This window comes from Adiantum capillus-veneris, chromosome 22 (assembly GCF_014529385.1).
Source record: "Adiantum capillus-veneris isolate H3 chromosome 22, ASM1452938v2, whole genome shotgun sequence".
Classification (NCBI taxonomy): Eukaryota; Viridiplantae; Streptophyta; class Polypodiopsida; order Polypodiales; family Pteridaceae; genus Adiantum; species Adiantum capillus-veneris.
The window spans coordinates 143,092,114-143,117,161 of record NC_140952.1 but is presented as its reverse complement, the minus strand read 5'-3'; the positions used below and the strand labels follow the sequence as shown (position 1 = coordinate 143,117,161).

Here is a 25,048-nt window from a genome sequence, read left to right as displayed (position 1 = left end):
TTTGCATGTTGGATATGCTATAGCAAGTTAGATACCATCTGTTGAAACTTGGCTAGCATGGTGGAATGTTCGTGCAATCCATTGGGGTTCTTGGTTTGTCTCACAAGATGCTAAAGGTGTTCTTGTTTCTACCACAATTTTTTTTGAAACCAAATATCCAAGCATGTGAGCGAGTGTGGGCTACAAGAAACAAATCTTGTTTTATGAAGCTTCAAGAAAGCTCCAACATGCTTCAAATGGTATTAACATAACCAATATATATACTACACCTTGGTGGTAGAAAGGGTATTTCAAGTTTCCTGTCGTCACATACACTCACTCAAACATGAGAAGAGATGACTCTTAATGTCGTACAAATAGTCCCAAAAGGCCTCAAGGATCTATGGGGTGGAGAACAAGGATGTAGGAGCTTGGAGCAATTTTATTAGTCACAAAGGTCCTTCAATGAATCTTTAAATGAACGTGTGATATTGTAGAGGGCATTGTGATAACCAACCAACTATCCTTGACAAATTACACATTGATCAACACTTCACACAAACAGAAGGGAACAATTTTTCGTACAATTTTAAGGTTCGATAAAGATCTACTCTATGGGCCAATGAAGAACAACCATAATTAATCTACTGCACCCGGGTGTCCTATAGGTCAAGCCACTTGGGTTTGAACTTAAACGCCATGAACAACTAGACATATGAAAAAGATGTATTGGGCTTGGTAGTTTTTACACCATTAGGGATCTCTAAGTACATTGCCAATGAGTCTTCACCTCAATACATGATACTTTAGAAAACTCTAATATCTAAAATCATAAATAGCTCTATATGCCAGCAGTACTTACACACTCAAGTTGAACTTAAAAGCCATGAATAATCCAACATATGTAATAGATATACTTGGCTTGGTATTTTTTTTACCTCATTAAGGATCACTAAAGACATTGTTAAATGGATCGTGCCTCAATATGGGATACTCTAGAAGGTAGTGGTATCTAAAATCATTGTTCTATATGCCAATTGGTCTTTTTTCAAGTGTAAAAACTCTTATTATCGATGCCCTTAAAGAAAGCTTGTTACTTGCTGAATGAGAATGGCAATGGGCATGGGAAGTGTTCGAAAACAATTGCACTGTATGGGGGTCACATGTTGAGAACCAATGTCAAGTGATCCCTCCTCATCGCTTTGTAATCATCTCTCTGGATGATATGTAAATCCCTCCGCTTCTATGTCAATTTTCCTCGGTGGTATGCTGAATCGGCTCTGGCCTCAGCTGTCTCCTTTCCGTTCGTTACCACCAGGTTGTAATGTTGCGCTCTTTTCACTCGTTCAGTTCTCATCGTTATCCGAAAACAATTGTTAAACTCCTGACCTATCCCCTCCCGAAGAATGAAATTTAGCGTCAAATTCCTTACATTGCTACATCAAAATAATGACAAAGCCCGCCAATGTAAAGAATGTACACATACAATACAATCTCTCTGGTTTCCTTTTTTTGAATCAACGAGTGTGAGATAAAGGTCATCAGGATAGATCCTTCAAGAAGTGCCCTTGCCTTTGTAAAAAGCCAAAACTCCCTGGCTTGTTGATGAAAGTTTGTTAAAGCAAGAGCAAAGGAAACCAAACTGGGATCACTGTCACATAATAGGCACCCAATACAATCTATACAACTGTAGAGCACAAGAAGGGGGATATCAATGCTAACAGGTTTGGGGGAGGGATTGGGGGGATGGGATTGCTGCGGTTGAAGTTGAAAATGTTACAAGCTAGGAGCATGAAATGCACCTGCACCAAGAGAAAGTGGTGGGATTCTTTCACCTAAACATCGACCAGAAACTTTAGGCAAAGGCCGCAGAAGGATATTTCCAGCAAAGAGACACCACCAATGGATGACACTTGACTGGTCAAGCCCTGTAGCATTTCCCCCCTTGACAATCTTACTTCAGAGAATCCCACTGGGGGTGTCTTATGTACAAGGCCATGATATGTTGTGCTTGTCTGTGTAACAAGAGCATTTTATACAACTATGAACAATTTAGTTGAAGAATATGGTGGCCAGCTACCTAGATGAAATGTGGTGGCTGTCAAAGTTGGCCAAAGAATGGTTTGTTGATGAATACTTGTGTAAAGACGCTGGTCCATGTGATCAAGCAGCTGCCCCTACACTCGTTAGTGATGACAATAGAACGAGCTCCTTTGGTAGCTCAGAACAGGAGGAACCAATTTTGTTTGTGAGAAAAGGCGAATCAGCTTGATACTTTGCCACAGCTGCCCTTAGCTTATCAATCTGCACATATAAAGTAACAGGGGGTTACATTGTATGGTTGAGCCTTGCCTAAAAGATTAACAACAGACCCGACAACCATTCCACTCTAAGCCACAGCTAACAACATTATGAAGATGTTTTCTTGAAGTGGACATAATCACGACTTTGCTGAATTATGCAGTCCCATTACATCACTTGGCTCCACTGTCATACCCATACAGCCCAGCCGCACATGCACTCACATGTGTGAAATAATTTAATCTCAGCAGTGCAATTCTAAGTACTCACTCACAAGGCTGAAGATGTCACTGGCTACAAAATAACCCACAACACAGCAAGCACAGGAGGTACAAGTAATTTGGCATCATTTATGGCATCACATTTTTGAAATGTAAATGGTATTTAATAAAGGAATGAACAAAAACAAATTTCAAAGCCATAACGTACCTTAGACAAAGAACATGAAAAAGCATCAATGCGGCCCTCAGAGCCACGATAGAAATGGAAGAAAGGGAGTACGTTGATGTTGAGACTCCTACAAAATGCAAGGTTGTCATAGAAATTAACTGTAAGAATCTCTATGTTTGGATTCTCTGCAGCAAGCTGGCAAATCTGCTCAAATCGCAAAAAATAAAAAGAGGAAATAAGTTACAAGTATACGACTTATTTTTGTTAGAAAATGTCACATTAAATGCAAAAGGCAGGAAAATAGGAGACAATCATCAACCATAACCACTACTTCCTAGACAAGCAACATCATCCCCAGACTTAACACCGACTAATAGGCCAAAAATTCATGCTACATGTGACATAGATGTTAGATACGTGCTACGAGAACATGCATTTGACCTTTATGCACAATCTGCCAGTCTCACTCTGTAGATACTTATTGGTCCCAGTATCTATTGCTCTCTTTGGACTTCCCTGGCCATTGGCAAAGTTTGCCATGGAATGCAGGAAAAATTTCACGTTCTTCCATAATCACAAGGAGGATAGCCAAACTGTAAACAAATAAACCTCTGGAGATTATCTGCCTCTGTACATACACTGATATCAATGTGACTGGTTTAAAAGGCCAGGTTCAGATTTAATTGTGGTCAAGTAATGTTATAGATTGTCATGATAGCAAATTCTTTTTCAGAGCATATAGCTCCCAAGGCATGTCTTGCTTGGAATCAGACTTTGATTAAAAAAGACATCAAAGACACATTTGCAGAAAACAATCACCACTTTGTGCCAGGTGCAGAAAGACAAAAGCTTGACTTGGTTGAACATAAAATGAGGAGATCCTTTCACACACCTTGGGATATAATGCTTTGCAGGAACGGCAGCCAACTGAATAGAAATCCACCAGAACCAGCTTCTCTTGACAAGCAGCTGCACCAAGGGCATCGTAGAACTGGTCGCTTGAGCTTATCTCCAGCATGTTGCCGTGTTGCCCACCCTTCTTCCACCATGATACAGAAGCTGGGTAGCCGAGGGTAGCCTTCACCTGTACAAACCTGCTAATTCTCTCTCTCTCTCTCTCTCTCTCTCTCTCTCTCTCTCTCTCTCTCTCTCTCGCATGCACACACACACAATACGGACTCACAAGTCTTGATTGCCACTGATCTACCTGCAGAAACTTCTGCCTTTGAGGAAAAGTATAGGTCTTGATCAGGGACCGAAGGAAACATCGATCTGTGTGCCTTGGGAAAGGAGATGCTGCATCTTTGACCCGGGAGCTATTCATCGAGAATGCTGATGATGAGGTTGGATCCGCCACAGCTACGGTCGACATGTCAGGAATTTCGCTCGGTTGAAGCTTCCTCTCTTCCTACATCCCAAATACCCCAACCAGAATCGGAATCGTTTATAGGAAGAAAGTTCGTAGCGAACCAGGTCATGCCGCGTGCTCGGCTGAGGAGTCAGGAGAGTCGGCTGCTGACAAGGTCGCCCCAAAAGGGCCTAGGCTCTAAAAGTTTCTAACGTGATTGGTCCTCCGCCCTTTTGCGCTTTACCTTTTTCCCGTGCGCGCGCGCGCGACGTGCTCAAAAACTGGCAGCCTTATCCAATCATCCATCCATTGGATGAGGCCGCTTGCGAAGCGCAATGTTCCTACGCAGCTTGCTTTGGAGGCATTCCATCACGAGGGGCGTGGTAGTGTCTTGGTCAACGTTGTCATTCTTGAGATGCCTAATGGTCTGTTCAGATTGCACGGGAGCACTACCCCCAATCAAGCTGCCCGGAGGATGTGTGTTCACAAATGTTATACTTAAAAAGTGGCAAGTTAAAATCAGGAGCGTTAAAGGGCTTGGTGGATAGATCAGAAGGTCGATGGTGTTTTGGTTGCGAGATCTTGTAACCCTTTAAGCATTGTTAAGACTGAATATTTCCATTGTCACGGCTTTCGTGACTCAATATAGTTTTTTGGTAACCAAATCTAATCCATTTTTGCTCTTTAGTCTACACAAATAACTCATATGCTCAACACATCCTTTTAAACTTAATGTAACTAAGTTGAAACTTGCGTGATAGTAAATTGGATGCACATTAGTTGGTTGATTAATTAGGAAACATTATCCGTTGGTCTATAACTTTTATGAAAAACCCCATGGGTTGTACATTTGCCTCATTGGAACTTACATTCAAGTTTTCACCATTAAAAATAGGCAACAAAGTGTCATAAACGTCTTGTAAGCTTATAAAATTGTCTCTGTTACATGATAACAAAGGTTGAATAGAATCTTCCACAAATACAACATCTCGTAAAACCAAGATACGTGTTGTTTGCGAATGGTTAACATGTAACCTTTGCTTTCAGGATTGGAACCAACAAAAATGCATTTGATAGTCTTATCATCCAATTTTTTGCATTGCATTGTGGCACCAAAGCATAAGCTAAACAACCAAAAACGAGCAGACCGCCTTTATTGTATTTTTGAAGGACAAAAATTAAAAATTCTCGGCTACTTTGGAGGGTCACCTAACCTTGCACCAAAGAAAAATTCCAATGCATATGGCTCAAAGTTTATACTCCCTTTATTGATCTTTATCTACCCTTTTCTACTCTGCTAAAGCTAGAGGATTTTAATGGTAAAGACCCTAAAATTTTCACTAAAAACCAAGAGATTTCCAATGCTCTCCTTTTCCCATTAGTTTCTAAAAATGTCTTTTGTGAGCACTGCGCTCTCTCTCTCTCTCTCTCTCTCTCTCTCTCTCTCTCTCTCTCTCTCTCTCTCTCTCACACACACACACACACACACACACACACTCACACACACACGTCGAATAGATCTTTAAGGTCTCTCGGGATAGTCTCCTACGATGTTAAAACAATCTTATTCTTCTTCTTCTTTCATTTTGCAATATTGAAGTATCTCAATTCGTACACATTTCTGTTCTTCTTAGAAGTGATGACTCGGAGCCAATCCTTGACATTGTGACTTTTTAGTTTGTTAAATGTTTAAAGGAAAAATTACCAAAATACCCCTCTAATTTGTGGAAATTCCCAAAATACCCCACAAATTTCAAAATTTCCCAAAATACCCCTAATACTTTGTCATAAATTCCCAAAATGCCCTTCAAATTTTCCAAAATTCCCAAAACACCCCTGGTTGTGAAATTAAATTTCTCCAAAGATTAAAAAGTTCGTAGCTTTTCATAAGAAGACTCATTGCTTATTAATATAAGATGCTAAATAGTAAGAATTTGGGTTGATTATGTAGGCTTTGGAGATGAATTGCTTCATTATCTGTAGACATAATTGCCTTTTTTTTGCAAGGTAACCTATGACAAATTACATGCTAAGCACGCAAAAACGGATCTCAATTGTCAAAAAGGAATAAAGATTAAAAAATCTTGAATTTTTTGCCCCTGCAGCTTCTGTGGGTGCACTCACGTTTCTAGGCCTAATGAGAGAGAGAGAGAGAGAGAGAGAGAGAGAGAGAGAGAGAGCAGAATTCTCCTTCAAGAATGAGAGAGAGAGAGAGAGAGAGAGAGAGAGAGAGCATAATTCTCCTTCAAGAATGTAACCATCGGCTTGCCTACATTGGCCAGGACGAGATATAATGCAAGCCAAAAAGCGTCCACTTACAATTTGATCCCCGAGATGAGGATCTAATTTGCAATCCTCATTACGAGCAGATATCTTCCACTAGACATGTAGCTTGCTTTGCTTCTTCTCCCCTTCACCTACGGTAGCATCCGTGTCCTCAGCTTCCTTCTTGGGACTGACAACTCTTTTCTTCTTGCCCAAGTCCACCCCATATAAGTGTTGGGAACACCACTAGTGGAAAGGTGCAGCATCAAGTTAAACAATGGCAGATTTTGCAAGCGTTTGCGCCATCCTAACTAGCTCATTATTGGATGCATTGTAGAAAAAATCTAAGATACGGGTCTTCCTAGTCGTTGCTTCTGAACCCCATGTCTTGTTACTGGACATCTTTGTTATGGCTGGTTGTTGACCCAGCTCAAATTTCCTTTTCTTGCGCCATGTCTTCTTCTTGCCTCCAGTTGTTGCCCACCTATTATGCGTGGAGTACCAATCCTACGGTCGAGCTTGGACGTAACTCTTTTGTGCTCTCTCTCTCTCTCTCTCTCTCTCTCTCCATTTCCTTGCAGTTTCTCTCTCACTTTGTGCTACCGTGGAGTGCCTATGCTTCTCCTGTTCGCTTGCATTTTAAAGAGTTTCTGCATTCTCAATGCCACCATGTGTTCATTTCCGTTGCTCTCAGCCTTCACTCACTTTGAACTTCTCCTTCAAAGATATTCCTTTCATAATATGCCTCATTCCCTTCACAATATGCCTCTCTCTTTACAAAATGCACTCACACCATCGATCGTCCATGCCTCCATTCCTACGAAACCCACCAACTTGAAAGCTTTCAAGCCGATGAACCCAAAGATGCTCCTCCTTGTAGCATATTGGTGATCCTTCTTGCAAGAGAATGGGGGTGCCTACTTTTACACGTAGGGGGTTTCTCTCCTCCATATGCTTGGGTGTTGGAACGAGAGCAATACAGCTTGAGATGCAGAAAATATGCCTCAGAAGGACGTATGTAAAAATTATTATCGACGTGGCAAGTTGCATAAGTTGCTTTTTCCTATTTGTTTTGCCACTGGGTTAGCAAACAAGGGTCTTCTGCGAACGCCAGAGTAGAGACCCCTCTTGGACAAGATGTACAATGGAAGATTGTTACCTAACATGCGATGGGTTCTTTCCTGTAGAGCATGAAAATGTGTATATTATTTTGGGCATCTCACCATGCCCTGCATTTTTTGAAGTTGTAACGGCTATTCAGAAGTCAAGAGTTGAGAGAGAGAGAGAGAGAGAGAGAGAGAGAGAGAGAGAGAGAGAGAGAGAGAGAGATTCCAGTAGTAGCTCGCCATCGACGAGTAGTCCTGGATCCTTATCGCAAGGTTGCAAGTCAAAATGTCCTTTTTTTAATTACTCTCTCTCTCTCTCTCTCTCTCTCTCTCTCTCTCTCTCTCTCTCCACGTCAACATCAACTGCCACACACACAAACACACACAGTTTCTCGCATAGAGAAAAAAATTGGGGCAAAAGTATGTGAGCATCGTCCTCTCAAAAAGAGGCCAACAGAGGAGCTGGTGTTTGTCTGGACATAATGACAATGACTATGAATCCCATGAAGGCTAGTAAGGCCGGTCTTGAGGAAGCTGAAGAACCTGTTTATAGAATCCGAATTACTTTGTCAGCAAAGACTATCAAGAATATTGAAAAAGCATGTGCTAAACTTGCTTGAGGCTCAACATACAAGAAGCTAAAAGTTAAAGGACTTGTGAGAATGCCCACCAAAGTGTTGCACATCACCACCCATAAGTCTTGTACCAACACATGGGAATGATTTGAACTGTGAGTGCAAAAGAGGGTATTGATCTTCATAGCTCCTTTTAGGTGGTGAAGCAGATTACATCTATTACGGTCATTGAGCCAAGAGTCAAAGTAGAGGTTCCCATAACGGATTGTGTGTGTGTGTGTGTGTGATAGAGAGAGAGAGAGGTGTGTGTGTGTGAATGAGAGAGAGAGAGAGAGAGAGAGAGTTATCTCTAGCTATCCTTGTCGGCATAGACTGCTACAAAGTGTTTGATTTTTTATGATTGGTGATTGGTGATTTGTATTTGAATTATTGACTACAAGAATGATGAATATATATATATATATATATATATATATATATATATATATATATATATATATATATATATATATACACACACACATATAGATAGAGAGAGAGAGAGAAGAGCAAGAGAAAATTTAACATCATAGCAACACTCCCAAGAGAGGCGTTTGTGTGTGTGTGTGTGTGTGTGTGTGTGTGTGTGTGAGTGTGTGTGTGTGAGAGAGAGAGAGAGGAGGGAGCAACCACATTGAGTATTGAGTAATGTGGGAGGCAAGTTTGATCACATGAACACTCTCAGGAACATCTCAAGAACACTCCCAAGAGAGTTGTTTAATGTGTGTGTGTGTGTGTGTGTGGGGTGGGGGGGGAGGAGAAGGAGAGAGAGAGAGAGAGAGAGAGAGAGAGAGCAACCACATTGAATGTTTAGTATTGCGGGAGGCAAGTTCGATCACAGGGCGAAGGAAGGAGAGAGAGAGAGAGAGAGAGAGAGAGAAGAGCAAGAAGGTAGCATTTTGGACAATGCAAAACACACCTCCAATAAAGCTTCTCAAATAGAGCTAGCAACAACCACTAATTTTTAACATTATTACCATAAATTTGGTAAGTTCATTTTTTTTTAAAAAAAAATTATCTCCACATGGCGAGCGCTTTAAAGGTAGAGAAGCCATATCAAACACAAATAAAAGTTTAGATTTAATGCATAAATTTTAGCAAAGCTTCATACACACTGTAATGGCACTATTGAAATTATAACGTGATATTACAATGTTTGAACTATATAGAAACACATACTTTCACCCTCTCATTATAGCGTGCACAAGTATTGAAAATTACTCTCAATGCTTTATAATTTCCTAAGTTTTAACTTCCTCTGTTTTGATCAGTCTCGTAAGAACTTGCTTGAGGTTTGGAATTCCTCATTGCCATCAATGTATTCATTCCCATCACATGGTATTGTAAAGAAATTAAAAAGTCTAAAATATATTTTGTTATGTCTTTCTTTTTTTCTTTTGACATATTTCAATGAAACCTATGAAAGAGTAGATTTTCCCAACTTATCTTTACAGAAACCTTTTTTTGGTGCATGTAAAATTGCAAAATTCTCCTTTGAAATGTATTCTTGCTTAACTAGTACACACACCCTCTCAAGATACCATTTGATTTGCTGTAATCTGAAAGCATTCTACATATTTTCTATTGGGTAGTAGTTCTTGTTTCCTTGTGCTTGTTTCCGAATTCCTCAACCATTAAATCATTCAATTCCTTGCCAACGTCATTTCATCTTCAACATGCAATTAAAATCCTACCCAATTAGTTTATCCCTAAAAATGTTTCCTTTGGTATGATGTATATTAGATGCCAGGGCTACCTTTAGGGGGAAGGTAGTATTTTGTTACCTTTGTGGATGATGCTACCCACAAGGTGTGGGTATATCCGATCCAACATAAGGATGAGTCCCTGGATAAGTTCAAAAACTTTGTGGCTTTTGCTGAAAAAAAGGTCAAGATAAGGTAAAGTGGTTGTGCTTTGACAATGGGGTTGAGTACGTGTCAAAGTCTTTCCGAGATTTCTGTGATAGTAAAGGGATAAAGAGGAAGTTGACTGCACACCTCATAATCCACCGCAAAATGGTGTTGTAGAGCGGGTGAAATAGACTATTCAAGAAAAAGTATGATGTATGATGTCTCATGATGTGTTACCCAATGGTTTTTGGGTAGAAGTTGTTATGATAGCCATACATTTGATTAATTAGTCACCACATAGGTCTTTGGGTAGGGGAGTTCCCCTGAAAGCGTGGCCAAGCAAGCCACCTTCATATGCTCATTTGAGAGTGCTTGGTTGCAAAGCTTTTTTGCACATCTGAAAGGAAGATCGCAACAAGTTGGAGCCAAAGTCTTGTAAGCGTGTATTCCTAGGATATGGTGACAATGGTGAAATGGGGTATATATTATGGGATCTCGAAAAGAGGATAATTTTCCACAGCTATGATGTAATCTTTTCGGAGGATCGCATGCACAACCAACCTCAAAGGATTGAAGAAGTCATTAGAGTTATTTTTTAAAGAAGATCTACCTTTTGGGTAGCAGTGTATGCCCAATGATTAGCAGCATATTACTGATGATGTTCCAAAAAGTACAGGGAATGGTGCTAAAAATGCTCAGCCAAAAATTTCCCATCATAGTCCACAATTGAAGAAGCACAAATTAGGACAATCAAAACTGAGAGACTCGCATGAAGGACACAAGAAAGGACAGTCAGACTTTGGACAGTTTAAATCAGTTGGTCAGTCTGACACTCTGAAATGGTAGGATAGCAAGCTACAGATTTACAGGTGGACAGCAAGCTGTAAATATAGAGCCTTTGGTTCAAAGTTCAACCCGACCATCAAGGCAGCCATACATATTTTTTCATGGTGTTGATTATGTCCTGTTGATAGATTGTGATGAACCGTCTTGCTTCAAGGAAGCATTGGCTAGTCTCGACATGCCATGTTGTCAAAAATAGAATCTCTGGAGAAGAATGATACTTGGGATTTGGTGCATTTTCCAAAAGTACAAAGTTTTTCCATGCAAATAGGTTTACAAAAAGAAAGTCACTTTTGGTTCCTCGGTAAAGTACAAGGCATGGCTGGTTGTCAAAGGATACAAGCAGGAACACGAAATTGATTTTGATGAGATCTTTTCTCTCGTAGTCAAGATGACTACTTTGCGGATCATTTTGGGCTTGATTTCATCAAGGGATTGGGAACTCATACAAATGGATGTAAAGAATGCATTTTTACATGGTGATGTGCATGAGAAAATCTATATGCAACAACGTAAAGGTTTTGTCGCAAAAGGGAAGGAATGTAAACTCAAAAGGAGTTTGTATGGGCTAAAATAGGCACCTCAAGAATGGTATCAAAATTTTGATACGTTCATGCAATCTCAAGGGTTCAACAAGAGTCAGATTGATCACTGCTTCTATACCAAGATGGCAGTCTGATTATCTTGGTTTTGTATGTGGATGATATGATGATTGCAGGCCAAAATGTTCATGCATTGGACATGTTGAGGAAAAGCCTACACAACAGTTTTCATATGAAGGATCTTGATGAGGCCATCATATTCGTGGAATGCATATATTCAAGGACAGGTCAAAAGGTCTCCTTTAAAGGATCTTTTGTAGCAAGTATATGTATCCAAGGTTTTTAGCGTTTTCATATGGAGGGGGGGGGGGGGGGGAAAGCAATTGGTGTACCATTGCCTCCATAAGTGAAACTTAGTGCAATAGATACCCCTACATCTAGATGATGATGAAAAGGTTGAACTGGCCATGATTTCTTATGCTTCAGATGTTGGTAGTTTGATGTATGCTATGGTGGCTACACATCCCAATATTTCATTTGTTGTGGAAGTGGTTAGCAGGTACATGGCAAATCCTGGAAAAAAGCGGGGTGCTTTGGCAAGCAGAAGCCATTTGTGGCAGGCTTTATGGATGTAGACTACACTGATCATTCTGCGAACTGATCACCAAAGTCTTTAAGTACTTCATGATGCAGACCAAGCTCTCCGACAAATAAATGAGGTGGGAAAATTTCCTTTCGCAATTTCATTTTCATATTTCTCACATTGCTGGCAAGCATAATCAAGTAGCCGATGCACTCTCAAGACGGCCGAGAGTGAATGCGGTTTCCATAGCAACTCACAATGATCTATCTTCAATGATAGATGAGTATGCTATTGATCCCAATTTTAGAGATGTGATTTCAGTTGGCCCTTGCATTAGGGAAAAAAGAGGAACCATTTACTTTACAAGATGCTTATCTTCTCTATGGCAATAGACTATGCATTACTAACTCACTACGTGAGAAAATAATTTATGAATCTCATGCTCCTCCTTATGCGGGGCATAGAGGGATTCAATCTACCCTAAAAGGTATTGAAACATATTTCTATTGGCCTACCACGAAAGCAAACATACAAGAGTATGTTTCTAAACGTGTGGTATGCCAAAAGACAAAGTTTGATAGAGGGAAGCAACCTAGATTGCTTCAACCTTTGCCAATCCCTAATCCACCATGGGAGAGAATTTTATCTTTGGATTGCCTAAGTCTATCCATGGGAATACCGGAATATGGACGATAGTAGACAGGTTCAATAAACAAGCTCATTTTATACTTGTTCAAAAGACTATCAAAGCCCATCAAATGGAAACCCTCTTCATTTCACAAATCTTCAAGTACCATGGCTTGCCAATGTCCATAGTGTCAGATGGAGATCCTAGAATGACGAGTAATTTTTGGAAGGGTCTCTTTGAGAATTTAAGGACAAGGCTAAATTTCTCTTCGGCCTATCACCCACAAACGGATGGCCAAAGTGAAATAGCTAACCTAACAATTCTTGATCTACTAAAAGCCTATGTAACGGAAGTAGATCAAAGGTCCCAATGGGAGAAGTACTTACCCTTAGTGGGTCCCAATGGGAGAAGTACTTACCCTTAGTGGAGTATGCCTACAATAACACTGTACATACTTCTATGGAAAAAGCACCTTTTGAGGTAATTGAGGGAAGATTAAAAAGTACCCTGCTACTTAAGGTACACGGGAAGATCTTCGTTGTAGATGAGTATAGCCGAAACCTACAAAAATCTTTTCAAAAGATTAAGGATGCTATCTCTATCTCACAGCAAAGGCAAAAGGCTGCTGTTGATAAGCACAAAAGAGCCCAAGCCTTTAAAGAAAATGATTGGGTCTTATTAAAACTTCCCAAAGCTCGATTAAGGCACACGATGGGCAAGAATCCTACGGGACACCAAAAGTACTATGCTAAATTAGCAAAAAGGTATTATGGTCCCTTCCATAGTGGTGTGCTAAATTAGCAAAAAGGTATTATGGTCCCTTCCATATTCTTAGGCCAATCAATGAGATGGCCTATCACCTCAAGTTGCCCAACCATTGGCTCATACACAACGCTTTCCATGTGAGCCTATTAAAGCCTTACAAAGGAGAGCCACCTCAAGAACCAACTATTGAAGACCCACCGGAGATCGAGGACCAAGAAGAGGTGCTGCAGCCTGAGTCCATTCTCCGACATGAAGATAAGGTACTAAGAGGCGGTAAAACTATCCGACGATATCTTATTAAGTTTAAGAATTATCCTTTTGAAGATGCTAGATGGATGCAAGGCATACAATCAAAGGATAAACTAAACCTTGTCAATGCTTACAATGCTTCCCAAGAGTAAGCAAATGTACAAATGTTAAAAATGAACAAAGTTTGTCTTATAAGACTCTCTTTTTCTTTAATGTGCACAAAAATGAAGTAGTATGCATGCTTAGATCAAGTTTGCGGAGACGACATCTCCCAAACACCAAGTAGAACTTGTCACTCTACTATGGAAGATTGATAGGACTAATGTGCAGACATGCTTGCAGCAGCTTAGGCTCTCAAGCGCCAAATGGACTAGTCATCCATTCTGGAACGATGTCGAAGGGTAACATAGGGATCCTCTGCCCGCTAAGAAAAGGACTAATGAATATGCTTTATCTTCTCTACCCCATAGTCGAGGATGACTATGATTTTGAGAGAGAGGTAATGTCATAATAACTAATATCTAATTCTCCTAAATGATTTTCTCATGTTAAACTGATCATTTAATATGGGAAAGTGCCAGGGAAGAAAAAGCTAGGATATTGGTTAAGCTAACAGACTGACCACAGTAGGGATAAAGGAGGGAAAGTAGGGATCCAAAGGGGGGGGCATCTGCAAAAGAGCAATGTGCAACAATGGGCTTAAAAGACCCTAAGGTTCAGCCCATTAAGACTTCCAAAATGCGAAGGTTCCAAAATTCAAAGGTTGTGTCCAACGGTCAAAAGATTAGGAAATGGGATGCTTTGTGTGTGTCCCAAAAAGTCTTCACAACTCCTACATAGGAGGGGGCGAGCCCAAGAAGTAGCGGATGAGAGAGAAACACAAGCACACACACTCACAAGCTTCCTTTGCACACAAGGGGAAAGAGGGACACATGTCATCTCCCTAGCCCAGATGCTCACAAGGTGTACTCAAATCCTATTGGATGGCCTTGGAGGTGGACCAATGAGAATTAGGCTAGAGTAAACCTAGTTTAATTAATTTAAAAACACTTAATAAAAGAACCAATAAGAATTAATCTCTCTTGAAGACTATTGGACAGTCTCCCAAGGGGTCCGTCCAATGAGCATTCAACAGCCCAATGGCTTGCCTGATTCCTATTGGCCAGGAGAGAAAGGGGTCCAATGAGAGTTTAGTTGCATTAATTAATTAGATAATATTTCATAAAAGGGGAAAGGGGACACATTTCAGAAGGCTATCACTTCTGCTGCTTAATTTCCATTGGCTAAGCATGGGGAGGTCCAATAGGGTGTGAGCATGAGCAATTAACAAGAGGGGTCGACCAAGAGAGAGAGGGGGCTGATTTTTTTCTCAAGGCATTATTCACTTACAAACCCACACAATCTATGTGTGAAGGAAGAAGACTCTCTCTCTCTCCTTCTCAAGCTTTAATGGAAAGCTTACCACCTAGGTACTCCAAGCTTGTGAGAAGGGAGGCCTACACCAACAACTCTTGGCTTTGTGATGCAAGTCCAACCAAAGAGCCAAGCTTCAATGCATTCTCATCTCCTCTACCATGCTAATTACTAAGCTAAGCTATGCTAATATGAGTGATTATGTGAGGAGATGTACATCTTTCTCGTAAGAATACTCCTTCTTCCTCTCAATCTACTCTCATACCCCGCTAGCTCTCACCATTTTCGAAGGTGTGTGAGGTCTTGGGTCTGAGACTGTGAGGGAATTGATGTTGTGTTTAATAAGTGCCGTGCCGAGTGCTTGAAGTTTCCATCTTCATAGCACTAGCTAGTATTGAAGGAACACAAAGAATTGTATTGTAAAATGTCTCTCTTGATGGGAGAAACCATAATACAAAGCCTTTTGGAGGGGGGACCGGATCCATGTAAATCCGGTCCTCAACTATTGTCAATAGCTTAATTTCTCTCTCTTTTGAAGTATTGTTCATGCTATCGAACGAGGTGTTATACTTTTTGTTGCTCTCTTGATGGGAGAAACCATAATACAAAGCCTTTTGGAGGGGGGACTGGCTCCATGTAAATCGGGTCCTCAACTGTTGTCAATAGTTTAATTTCTCTCTGTTTTGAAGTATTGTTCATGCTATCTAACGAGGTGTTATACTTTTTGTTGCTCTCTCCACACAAGCACTCTTGTTATTCTCATTAGGAGTCTACTCTAATGAAATGCTCACTATGTTCATGCTATTTTTCGCTACACACAAGCCTAGGGGATTCACTCTATATACAAAATGGAATGCCACCTGCGAGTGGACAACTTTGATAAAACCCCTATATACGACTCATATTAGGGAATATGACCCCCCCTTTCTACACTTATACAACAATCAATGAAGAAAACTATCATATCCGTATCTTACATATAAAATTTAGGTCTCACATGATCTAATTGAATCAAACTAGTCAAAGAGTGTGTAGCATAGTGACTGGCAATGTACTAAGGAACCACTTATGTTGATAACTAGATGTACCCTCAATGTGTCTTAGTTTGACTTTCCATCTATATGCCTGATCAACCTGCATTCTGGATACTCGTCAAATTTTGACCCATCCAAAGCTGGTGTAAATCAATCCTTGACCTGCTCCAAATCAGTCCTTATCTATGACCGACTTGATGCAAAATTTGATGTGTAACCTGGAAAAAAACTTCCCCTAAATTCATCTAAGTTATAGTGCATACCAGGGACCAATCGTTACAAGTAATCAACCCGGGTCCCCCCCCCCCCCCCCCCCCCCCCCCCTCTAAATATGGTACCCCCCTCCCTTATTTTTAAGCTTGGAAGATAAATTATTGGGGGCCTGTCTCCAACTTATACGCTTATGCAACTTGTAAAAAAACCCCCTCCCATCCAAAGCTGGTGTAAATCAATCCTTGACCTGCTCCAAATCAGTCTTTATCTATGACCGACTTGATGCAAAATTTGATGTGTGACCTGAAAAAAAACTTCCCCTAAATTCATCTAAGTTATAGTGCATACCAGGGACCAATCGTTACAAGTAATCAACCCGGGTCAAGTCCCCCCCCCCCCTCTCTAAATATGATACCCCCCTCCCTTATTTTGAAGCTTGGAAGATAAATTATTGGGGGCCTGTCCCCAACTTATACGCTTATGCAACTTGTAAAAAAACCCCCTCCCCTGCACTTACTGGTGCAGTAAGTTTTCCATGGTGAATCCCCCGGGCACACAAGTTACTAGGCCATTAAATGTTACATTTCATATTAAAAAATGGTGCTAATAATTCAAACAAACTGCTGGGGGCCCTCCATTGTGAGTTTGTCAGAGCACTTGTTAGCACCTCCTTCTTTGTTTTCTCTTTGAGGTGATTTATAAGCTCTCTAAGTTTGTATATTAATTACAACTAACACCTAAATTCCCTAACCCTATTGTTGTAGAGCATAATCTCACACCTTGGGGTTAGTTTACATGTTAGTACCATGTCCCTCATTGTATAGACCACATCATCACATTGTACGGAGGGTTTAGGGTGTAGAACTTTGTGTCACACTATATGGGGGTTTTAAAAAAAACGCTTTGTCCCTGGTTGTGGAGACCATCGTGTTGCATTGCAAGGAGGGTTTAGGGAGTGTAAGATTCCTCATCTATGACTATGCACACCACCGTGTTGCACTACAGGGGGGGGTTATGTATAAGAAAACACTCTATCTTTGGCTATGCATACCATCACATTGCACTACAAAGAGAGCTTAAGGAACGATACACACACTTATTTGCAGTGAAGTAATCGACCACTTGTCCAAAAAACTCATTATAAGCTCAATGAGAAATAGAAGATTTGCACAATCATCACATTTGTCATGTTTGCACATGCACACACACAAACCTACTTTAAAAGGGATACACAGCCAATGAGAAATAGAAGATTTGCACAATCATCACATTTGTCATGTTTGCACATGCACGCACACACACAAACCTACTTTAAAAGGGATACACAGCCAATTGTGCAACCCTTTTAATCATGTTGTGTGTGTGTGTGTGTGTGTGTGTGTGTGTGTGTGTGTGTGTGTGTGTGTGTTCAAATATGATAGATGTGTCAATGGTGCACATCTTCTATTTTTTGTTGAATCCATAATCGAATGTTTTGGACTAGTGGCTTTACTCTAGAGTCTAAATAAGTGTGCGTATTCTTATCTCGTGTTAGCGGGTCATAAGGATGGACGTCTGTAACAGTTGTGTGGCACTCTGTTGAGTCCGTATCTTGCATGTCTACCAAATGTTGTGTATGGCTCTCATGTTTCTTCATGTTGTAGACTATAGTTCTTCCTTTCTCTTGGTTAGGGATAGTGATCAAATCCATTCCCCAATACTGTGTAGCACCAAGGGTTATAGGCCATGTCCTCCCTAAAATGATTGGGTATGCATTTTCACCTCCCTAAAATGATCGGGTATGCATTTTCACATGCTTGCATCACATAGCAATCGACCAATCACTCAATCACCAATACTTTTATCTTGACTTCTTTAGCTATCCCAAGACCTTGAACCACCCGCTCCACTCTATTATCCACTACCATGGGAACCACTGGTTGCACCGCCATTGGCTCAACATGCATCATACCTTGCTCCCACCTTTGCTTGATATTTTTTGTCTTGGCCTCAAAAATTTCCATTGCTCTTTCAAACGTAGCAAGCTCCTCTTGATCTACCTTCTCCCTTACACTTGGATGAAAAAAATCCATAAATTGATGCACTTTGAAGAAATCCCCTACTGTTACTTGGGATGCTGCCTCTAATTGCACTCAAAGTCCTTTGAAGTGTTGCAAAAACTCTTAAAAGCTAGCATGGACATCTTGTTGTAAACCCCTCAACTTTGTTGTTGCTTCTGTCGTTTTTTAAGTTTCTTTCCAAACTTGTCAAAAACTGCTTACTTTACCTGCTCCCATGTCTACTTTTTGTCTTCCTCCAATCCTTCAAACCACTCATAAGATTCTCCTTTTAGTGCAAGAGGAAACACATGAATCCTTGCTTCATTGTTTACAATATGCATACTAAGGGTATACCACTCAAAAGTTAGCAATCCAATCCTTCACATCTTCCTTTCCTATATACTCTGGCCTACTAGATGCCATTGTAATGGAAAAGGCATATAAACTTTGAGAATAGCGGAATTAAGAGAAGTTGAGTGAGCATTTTTACGACACTACTTTGAGAACATAGAGGGTGAAATTAATTAGCGATAGCAGTATAACCATTATACTTAATTAACTTGGCATGAACAATACTTTTGCAAGAGAGAGAATTAGAGAACTTGACAACAATTGAGGACCGGATTTATGTGGAGCCGGTCCCCCCTCCAATAGGCTTTTGTATTATAGATTCTCCCATAAAGAGAGACTTGATACAATACAATCTTTGGTTTCCTTGAGACCTAGGTGATGCATGTAGACTACAGGAAGTCTACTTCAAGGTATGTTTTCATGTTCACAGGGGGAGCAATCTCTTGGATATCCATGCTACAAAAGTGTGTTACATTGTCTACAATAGAGGTAGAGTATGTTGTTGCTATAGAGGCATGCAAGGAGGCTTTATGTCTTTCAGCTTGGTGGGAGAGCTTGGCATTTCAAAGATTTTGATTCTCCATTTGATAGTTAGACTTCTATCATGCTAGCTTGGAATCAAGTATTAAAGACGAAGCACATATAGGTGAAGTATCACTTTATCCGCGATGTACTTGACAACAAGAGCATTGACTTGTACAATCAGCCCACAAAGCATATGGAAACAACTTTGGCCACTCATCAACTCTTCCTTTGCAAGCAAGGTACATACATATGATAATCATGTAGACCTTCTCACGAAGGGTCTTTCAAATGAGAGGTTTGCTCATTGTTGACAGATGATGGGGGTTGGACAAATATAGGTGCTTTTAGCTTTGTACATAGCTGATTCTTTTCTCCACTTCAGGCACACACCCTTTAGGTGGGAGGTTGTTGGGATAAAGGGCCACATGCCCGTCTGCAACCTTAATGGGTGGTTGTATGTTTGCACCCTAAAGAGGTATAACTCTTTTGTATCCACAAATGATGTGTCGAAGCTATCCTCTCCATCTCTAACTTCTATTCAGTGCATCTCACTTAGTGCTACGTCTGATTGTACATTCTGCTGCAACTGATGTCTACAAATGGTTGAGCTTGAAACGAAAGACTGTTGAGATTGAATCTGATAAATTGTTGAGTCTAAATCTGATAGACGGTTGAGTATGAATATAGATTAAACAGACTATCCAGTCTACATATGTAGTTCGAGCTTCACTCGATCCTTACATGTTCCACCACATTTGGACTTGATCTTTGGAGATCTTGTTACACTCCATTTCTAGAAGCTAAATCTCAAATCATTTTGAATTTGGAATTATTTTTATATGTAAAATGCCAAACCCTAGATCTGATCTACGTTTTTTAGTCCGTCTTCTATTTTGATGCCGTTTGACCCAGATTTACTCATTTTTTTCCAAACTCAGACCTGAAAATATGTTTTTAATATATACACTATAGTCTAGGAAAATTTTAGGTCAAGTTGTCACCGTGGAGACATGAATCACGATCCATATTTGGAGGCCAAATTGAGTTTTCTTGGTACCAATAAGATCAACTTGACTCCTAGATGCTATGGTATCAAAAAATTTGGGTTTGGACCTCTAGATTGGAAATCAAGTCAACTTCTGTGCTTTCTCAGAGTACTTGGATAATTTTGGGCTTTTCACTTGGGCTTTGATGTCCAAATGAGATGAAAATTTTGGATTAGGCTTTGAATAATAGATCAAAGTGGCTAGGTTCAAAAAAATTGGGAAAGGTACATGGATTGCGGTCCATGTTTGGAGAGCTTGTGACCCCAAAATTGAACACTTATAAGTGAGCATACCTAGACTATCCCCAAAATCTTTTTGGATTTGGACAAGATAAATTCAGTCAAAAGAAAAATCTTAAGTTTGTTTTAGCGATTTTTGGCTATCTTCTATTTTAGACCCTCTTGGTCACTTTTTAATTTTTTTTGCACATTTGACTTTGAAAACATATATTTATATGCTCTTACTACTTATTGCTCAATTTTCAGCCAAATGTCAGATGAGGTACATGGATCGCAATCCATGTTCCACCTCCTTATGACATCAAATTTTGTCACCTTTTAGTCTCTGCTATTTGGAAGCTATTCTCAAAATCTTTTTGATTTGGATAAGAAAAAGTTGAAAACTCCCGCATTTTGATCAGATGGACCAACTTTGAGCGTTTCTCACAATTTCCTTCTTTTGAATGTGTTTTTTTCAATTAAATTTGATCCCAAATTTTGGTTTTAGTAAAATGAAGTCAACATCTATCAATTGCTATTTGTTATGCCCAATTCTATCTCAGGGGTACATGGATTGCGTCAACTATGCAATAGTAGTATCTTATTTTGGTTATTTTTAAGTGATGGTGGCAATCAATTACTCAAATTGTGTCATAGTCGTATCAAAGCCTAGGTTGGCTTGTTATTCTATGGAGCGGCCAAATCTAAGCAAGTTCACCATTGCAAGGTAAGATTTCAAATTGTCAAAGGATTTTCTCTTTCTTAATTGGAAGATGATTTGAGATAAGAAAGAGAAACTTTATAATCACAAAGAAGATGTCTTAATTTCATTCAGTAATTAGCAACTACAAGAAGGTAATAAAAATTCTTTTATCTCTCGGTACACTCTAGAAGTGGTATCGTTCCTCTCTATTTATCTCAGGAGGCTATTGCCAATCCGGACAATATTCTCTTCTGTGTTCTTTTCATAAGAATCTTCTAGGCAACAATCCAAATCACTGCATTATAATTTTGTGAATACATTTCTAGTAACATTCTTTAGTTGTTATTTAATATGGCTACATACTTGACATTTGTGGTTTTAGATAGAATCTTTCTATAAATGCTTATGTGAACTTTTTCAATTACCAAGTAACAAATTGGAATCTGTGGTGATTTATTTGAGAAATATATTACCTACATACTCGACAGTTGTTGCAACATTGCACAATCAAAGACATTTGTGTTTTTGGGTAGGAAGGATGTGAAGAATTTGTTTTCCCTCCCTTTGTGCTCTTCAAAATATTTCCTAAATAGTCACTAGTGGTGTATGGTACGTAAGTAATAGTCAACACCTGAGATCTCTTTAATGTGATTAGGGAATAGTTGGACCTGTACAATGATGCTTGATTACTGTCCTATTGTGCGTCGTAATTACAAATTGATGCATGGAGATTGGAAGAATCCTTGTAGTATAGTTCTAATTAGATTATTTCCATCTTAATAGCCATCCAATATTTCATTTGTATGTCATCAAGTTTTCTTTTTATGATATGCTTTTTAGGGTTAAAGAATTGTTTTTATGAGAGTTATGATTAAAATGTATTTTAGAAGTTATTTTTCTTGTAAAAGAAAAATTCATAGTATGCTTTTTAACATTTTTTAGAAGAGAACAAATTCAGAATCAAGAATCTCTCATTGGATGTGAAATTTGTGAAGGTTAGTTGCTTACTTTCTAAGGTTAGGTACTTTGTATCCTTTTTAGCTAATTATAGCATGTAGGCTCAATTTTGTTCAAACAAAGATGAGAGGAGGCTTTTCAAAGAAGCCAAAAACTCTAAAAAGAGGGGGGCAAGTGTGTTTTTTCATGAATTAAACTCTCTAGATTAGAGAACTAGGTTGTTGCATGTGCATGACAAACCTCAATAGAAATGATGGTAACTTGAGCTTTGATTGTCACAATTGTGAAACCCAAGACTTAGAAGAAATCTCTCTTTGAGCTCTACACCCCTTTGGTATCATTTTTATATTATAGCAATGCCTGATATTATTTGCAATATTATTGCAAGTTTTTCTTGCCAATTTCAGAGAATACGATGGGGAAACTAATTTGTCGGGCATGGAGTTGTGTAACTAAAACTCTTCTAAAGAGAAGCACATGTTTTTAAGAGCTTTGTATGTTCTTATGATGCTTGTACATGATGAAGTAAAGATGTTGAACAAGGAAGAAGACAATGCTTCTTCAATAAAATGACTTTGTGAGTCTATGTTTTTGAATTGAGAACGCCAAAATTGTTGGCTAGATTAGAGAAGACCATTATGTTTTCACAATGAAAAGGCCACCTTCTTGTCAAGAGAATCTATCATGATTGTATTTAGCTTTACTATAAGATTCTCTAATACAAAAAGTCATATGGAGCATTTTAACCCTCAATGTTGTGTCTTCCCTCTTTCTCTCCCCTCCCATACTAGATCTCTTTAAGTAGTTGTTCATGCATGCAAATGTCTCCTTTTATCAATTTGATCATGTTTCGCTATGCAATACTTATATTTATATTGATTATTTACAAGTGATAGTGGCAATTGATTGCTCAAATTTTTTGCATTATATTGAAAGAAGCATAGGGAAAAACAGACATGGAGGCATCCTATGCCAATACTAAAATGGACAACACACTATCTCATGTTAGTAATTCAAAAGATTGTGTTAAAAACAATATGAAAAGATGTTATTTTTCTTAAGTGAAAGAGACTCAATGACGAAGGGAAAAATCAACTAAGATGAAAATAAAATAAACCAAGAACACTGATGTTGAGCAAGAATCTAAAATAGCAAAGACAAAAAAAAAAAAGCAAAGTACCCAAGAGTTAAAGAAAACTCTAAAGAATGCTTGCTTAATAGAAATTGAGTCAGATGAGGATAGACAAAGTGATACCATTAGTGTTCCATCCATTACATAAAATAGATGCTTCAAAATAGGAAGATATTGGTGCAACAACATATGTGAGGGATGAAGGAACTAGGGAAGCCATATGATAGATCAAAAGATCTTAAGCAAACAAATATTCCCCAACCAAGTGACCACCCAAAGCATGCATATATTTCTACAAATTTATGACCAAAGGAGGAAAAGATTCTAATCAATATCTTAAACGGATATAGAGATGAATTTTCTTGGTCCTACAACGATCTTAAAGGGGTGACTTTGAAGATTAGTTTGTTGGAATTAGGGTTGCAAGAAAACACACTCAACTTGAAAAAGACGAAGGAAGCTCAAGGCACACAAACAGAGAGTGTATTACGTAGTGTGTAATGGAAAGATAGATAACCCTAGAATGATGGACGTATATACAATGCACGGGGGAGAAAACCTCCTAGTGAGGAAAAAAATGCCCCGGAGGTCCTAAGTGTGTTCACACACATCCCTACCACATGTATATGGTAACAAATCCCCCCTGGAGTGATGCAGTGAACGAGAGATGGCACATAGAGTAAAGGGAAGTGCCATGCCCTGAGGACATGATCAGTCCACAAAGGGGAGTAGCCCAAAGCTTTGCGGAAAGCTTCAAACTTCTCATGAGACAATGCCTTTGTGAAAAGATCTGCAAGGTTGTCCTGTGTTGGAACAAAAGCCAAGCTGATCTCTCCTACTGAGAGCCTCTCCCCAACATAGTGGTAATGCACCTCAATGTGCTTTGTGCGAGCATGAAAAACTAGGTTGCTCGCAACTGTCAATGCGCTCTGACTGTCAGTGTATATAGTGTTGGTAGTGTCCTGCCCAACACCCAAATCATCCATAAGGCATCTGAGCCATACACACTCAATCATAGCTATGAAGACTACCCTGTACTCAACCTCACAAGTAGAAGTGGACATAGTAGGTTGCTTCTTGCTCAACCATGATATACATGAATTGCCAAGCATGAAACAAAAACCACTTGTGGACACTCGCGTGTCAAAATAACCATCCCAATTTGAGTCTGAAAAAGCATGTAAGTATAGCAGAAATGATCCCCCCTTGGGATAAAACAAGCCAAGACGTAAAGTGCCACTCAAGTAGCAAAAAATCCTCTTGACAGCCTACCAATGCTTAGACCCTGGGCTATGCATAAATCTATTAACCTGTGAGACTGCAAACTAAATATCCGGCCTCGTGTTGCATACATAAATGAGGCAACTAACAACAGTTTGGTAAAGAGTGACACCAGCAGGATCACTAGCATCATGAAGACTCAGTTTCAAACCTGTTTACATGGGAGTGGCAATAGGTTTGCAATCCTCAAGTCCAAACTTACATAGCAATGCCTCTATGTAACTTTTCTAACACAAGACAATACCACCATTAGACTGCTTAATTTGTACACCCAAGTAATGATACAACAACCCCAAATCTTTTATCTTGAAAGTAGCATTCAAATCAACCTTAAATTCAGCAATATGTCTCTCATTTGGTCTAGTGATTAGTAAATCATCCACATAAAGAACCACAATGAGAAGTACATCACCTTCATGCTTTACATACAATGTGCTTTCTATTGGACTATTATGAAAGCCTCATTTGATCAAATGAGTGTTAGGCTTCTCATACCAAGCATGAGGAGATTGCTTCAACCCATCCAAAGATTTTTTACATCTACACACTTTATCCTCTTGTCCCTTCTTGACAAAATCACGAGGCTACGTTACATAAACTTCCTCAAATATGTCACCATTCAAGAAAGCAATAACAATGTCGGATTGATGTACATCCCAACCAAAATGAGCTG

At 39.4% G+C, this 25,048-nt stretch overlaps 1 protein-coding gene and 2 pseudogenes across 1 annotated transcript; 1 reads left to right on the top strand and 2 right to left on the bottom strand.

Annotated features, from left to right (window-relative positions):
- Positions 1-1,462: 1,462 nt before the first annotated feature.
- On the bottom strand, positions 1,463-4,181 carry LOC147430360 (thioredoxin-like 2-1, chloroplastic). Its single transcript, XM_086494830.1, has 4 exons — positions 3,878-4,181; positions 3,563-3,754; positions 2,710-2,874; positions 1,463-2,283 (listed from the first exon to the last, which is right to left on the bottom strand). The coding sequence occupies exons 1-4, from the start codon at positions 4,040-4,042 to the stop codon at positions 2,143-2,145; spliced, it is 663 nt and encodes a 220-aa protein (XP_086350956.1). The 5' UTR covers positions 4,043-4,181; the 3' UTR covers positions 1,463-2,142.
- Positions 4,182-4,702: 521 nt separating this feature from the next.
- LOC147430359 (small ribosomal subunit protein eS8-like) lies at positions 4,703-7,098 on the bottom strand (annotated as a pseudogene).
- Positions 7,099-7,871: 773 nt separating this feature from the next.
- LOC147430358 (small ribosomal subunit protein uS10y pseudogene) overlaps positions 7,872-25,048 on the top strand; it is a 49,068-nt pseudogene continuing 31,891 nt past the window's right edge.